This window comes from Procambarus clarkii, chromosome 34, assembly GCF_040958095.1.
Source record: "Procambarus clarkii isolate CNS0578487 chromosome 34, FALCON_Pclarkii_2.0, whole genome shotgun sequence".
In the NCBI taxonomy this organism is placed as follows: domain Eukaryota; kingdom Metazoa; phylum Arthropoda; class Malacostraca; order Decapoda; family Cambaridae; genus Procambarus; species Procambarus clarkii.
In genome coordinates this window covers 2785092-2788628 of record NC_091183.1, presented here as the reverse complement: position 1 = coordinate 2788628, position 3537 = coordinate 2785092, and the positions used below count along the sequence as shown (strand labels likewise).

Genomic DNA, 3537 nt, shown 5'->3' with positions numbered 1-3537 from the left:
TCTCTAAAGTTGTAAGGGTGGTAGTGCCTTGGCACTGAACCTTGAAAATTCTTAGAATTCCCTGGTGGTCTGGGTGAACAGAAGCAATATTGTCTATTGGCCACTCTGACCTTGTCCCGTCGCTATCAACCAAGACAAGATCACCTGGATTCAAACTAACTTTGTTGTATGGACTAACTGCTCCATAGTGATACTCTCTCAGAGCAGTTAGATACTCTCGAGTCCACGCGTCATTCCACCTACCTATCCCTCTGGAAAGATGTTTGTAACTCTGTCCTAAGTCGCTCCCTCTGACATAGGAGGGGTCTTTGGGCTCCTTGTCTTCTAGGGACACTAGAAAGCTAAGATGACCCCCATTTATCAGATGGGATAGACTTAAAGCTTCATGTTGTGAGAAATCATCAGAGAGGTAGGTTAGGGGTCGATTGTTGAACCGAGCTTCTATTTCTATGACAATGGTTTGGAGTTCCTGTAGGCTAATCTTTTGGCGATGTAAGGACTTTCTTAAACAAGGCTTAACAGTGCCTACCATGCATTCGTAGAACCCAGCGTGCTCTGTGGGGTATAAAGTTCCAGTGGCACTGTCTTTGTTTTAAGACTGGATATTCCTCTGGGTACTGGGTACCTCTCAATATCTCTCCCAGACATGCCTCACCTGCCACAAAGTTGTACCCATTATCCGAAATCATATACCTGGGGCAGGATCTATGGGCTGCAAACCTGCAAAAGGCTTGTTTGAATTCTTCTGTGCTCATGTCTGATGTCACTTCTAAGTGGACACCTCTTGTAGTGGCACTAGTAAAAAGGCAAACATAGGCTTTCACCGGAATCTTGTCCAGAGGGCCTGTAAGTGTAAGTGCTCCTGTGTAATCCTCCCCGGTGGTCTGAAAGGGACGAAGGTGGACAACTCGTTTTCTAGGGAGTAGCGGAGGTCCTGGGTATGGACACACCCGAGTATTATACCTCCAGCAGATCACACAAGATTTTACTATAGACTTAACAGTCTGATGACCTTGGGGAAGCCAGAGCTTCTGCCTTAACTCGGTGAGTGTCTAACACTCCACCATGCAAAGTGCCATATTCATGATAACGTGGAGTAATTAGTTTACTAATGAGGTGGTGATGGGGGAGAAGCATGGGACGTTTCACATCCAAGTCTACATCCGCATGTTGTAGACGTTTTCCACACTGTAAGATATTGTGGTTATCTGAGTCAATTCATAAACCCAAAAGATTTTACTAATTTTTCAGGGAGGTTATCACAATTTCTCCCATAAGTATCAGTCTAGGCTTGTTTGGCCCAATATTTTAATGGACTAGGGAATTGGCACTTGATCCCCTAGCCTATTGAGAAAGTCAAACCTTATTTGGGTTACCCCTAGTAATTTATTTAGTTTAGAGTATCGACTAGGAACCAAGGCTCGAGGGGGCTCTGGTGTCTCGGTGGGAACAGTGACATTGGTCACTATGACTTGTGGCTTTTGTTCAGACCACTGGCCACTGTTCAGGCCATGTAGCCACTGGGGTCCATGGAACCACATCTCGGCTTTGACTTATTGCCTTGACGTCAATCCTCTAGAAAGGTAGTCAGCTGGGTTTTCCTTATGGACACATGTAACTTAGCTCCGGCTGACAATTATCTTATCTCCCTAACACGATTGCTGATGTAGGGAGTTTTGTTATGATTGTTATTTACCCATTGTTAGACTGTCTCATTATCTCACCACAATACTATCTCAGAGAAGTTAATATTATTTAACGTCTTAGTCAGGTAATAAGCTAATTGAACCCCTACCAATAAAACTATTAATTTTAAGTGTGGCAATGATCACTTCTTTAATGGTGCCACTCTAGCTTTAGACGTGAGGTGTGTAGGCTGCTCATTACTCACTAGATATGCTACAGCGTCATATGCCTTTCACGAGGCATCGCAGAACACATGCAATCTGATAAGTTGTTCAGGGATTATAGTATTGCGAGGGAATTTAAAGTTATTAAGGACACTTAGATCCGTTGTTCTCTGCTGCCACTTCTCCTGCAAGTCACTGGGTAATGGATCATCCCAATCAAATTTGTTTTGTCAGCACTCCGGCATGAGGAGTTTGCCCTTAATTAAGATGGGGCTTATCAGACCCAATGGGTCAAATGGTTTGCTGACTAGAAACAATAATTTCCTCATGGTTGAACAAGTGTTGTTTGCTTCCACTGATTTTATGTTTAACTCATCAGAGGTAGTGTCCCATTCCACATCAAGTATCTTTAGTCTTTGAAGTATTTTGTAGTCTGGGTATTCAGTCTCTGTTAACGGATTCAATTGTTTATTATTGGAGGCCCACAACTGGAGAGGCCTATTGGCTCCTAACAGTTTGCAATTAGTCTCATTGTATATTTCAATCAGTTTAGATTTGTCATTGGTGGTCCCCTGGAAATTATCCACAAACAGATTATTACCAATTTCAGTCTTGTAAGGGCTATGGGACTTCTTCAAATGTGTATCCAATGTTGCCTGAAGCAGAAACGGAGAAGTAGCTCCAAACAAGACCGAGGCAAATCTGTATGTGACAGTTTCACTATGTGGATCATTAGGATCCTTAACCAAGAGGAATTTTGTGATATTTCGGTCTTCCTCTTGAAGATCTACTGTAAGGAATGCCTTGCTTATATGGACCATGTAGGCACAGATCCCTATGCAGAACCGTAACAACATATCATAGAGTCTTTGAGTTAGACTTGCGCCAGTTTGAAGGCAGCCATTCAATGAGACACTATTTGCCTTTGCCTTAACACTGCAGTTAAATGCAATTCTAATGAGTGTGGAAACTGTCGGAAAATCCGACACCATTTAATATATCATACAGACAGATAATTGCTGCTGTATTGTATAAACAAGTTACCCATAGAAAATGTAACTTGTAGTGAAACATTCTGTCTATAGAAAACGGAATATCAATACCACACACTATTATAAATTCACCACCTATTATGGTGGGAATTATTCTTAAATACATTAGTCTTTGGACTTTACCATCATTAAAACTTCTCATATAAATTAATTTAATTATCAGAATTAAAGTAGAGTATATGTGACCCTTCTATCACTTACTGTCATCTGGACAATGTAGGCCAGTAGCGTCAGTGAGGAAGGAGGGGCAGCCATTGTTTGACTAAGACCAGAGGCTCACGGGAGCAAATACGGCTCCTGGTAATTTTACTTGGACGAAGTGTTATGGAAACCAAAGGTGTACCATTATCAACACGCTGTCAACAAATTCAAGTTAAGTGTTCTACCGAAACCCATTTATCTATCATTTATGGCCATTAATGTCATTAGATAGGGTGAGCCTGTTAGAGCATAAGATCGCCTCATACTAAAGGTAATTAAGCCCAGGTCTTCATGGTTCCTTGTACAGTGTTTTCTCTGATATACCTGTCATATACTAGGATTCTGGCTTCACAGCTAGCGCCCTTTTGACAGGTCAAGACGTGGAAGCATGCTTTGTGCATCAGTTACCAGGATGATGGAAGCTACCTCAAAGA

General features: G+C 42.0%; 1 protein-coding gene across 1 annotated transcript; it reads right to left on the bottom strand.

The window, feature by feature from the left end:
* Positions 1–2080: 2080 nt before the first annotated feature.
* LOC138370910 (uncharacterized) lies at positions 2081–2671 on the bottom strand. The gene has a single exon (XM_069335569.1). It carries the CDS (start codon positions 2669–2671, stop codon positions 2081–2083), a length of 591 nt encoding a protein of 196 aa, XP_069191670.1.
* Between the last annotated feature and the right edge of the window lie 866 nt (positions 2672–3537).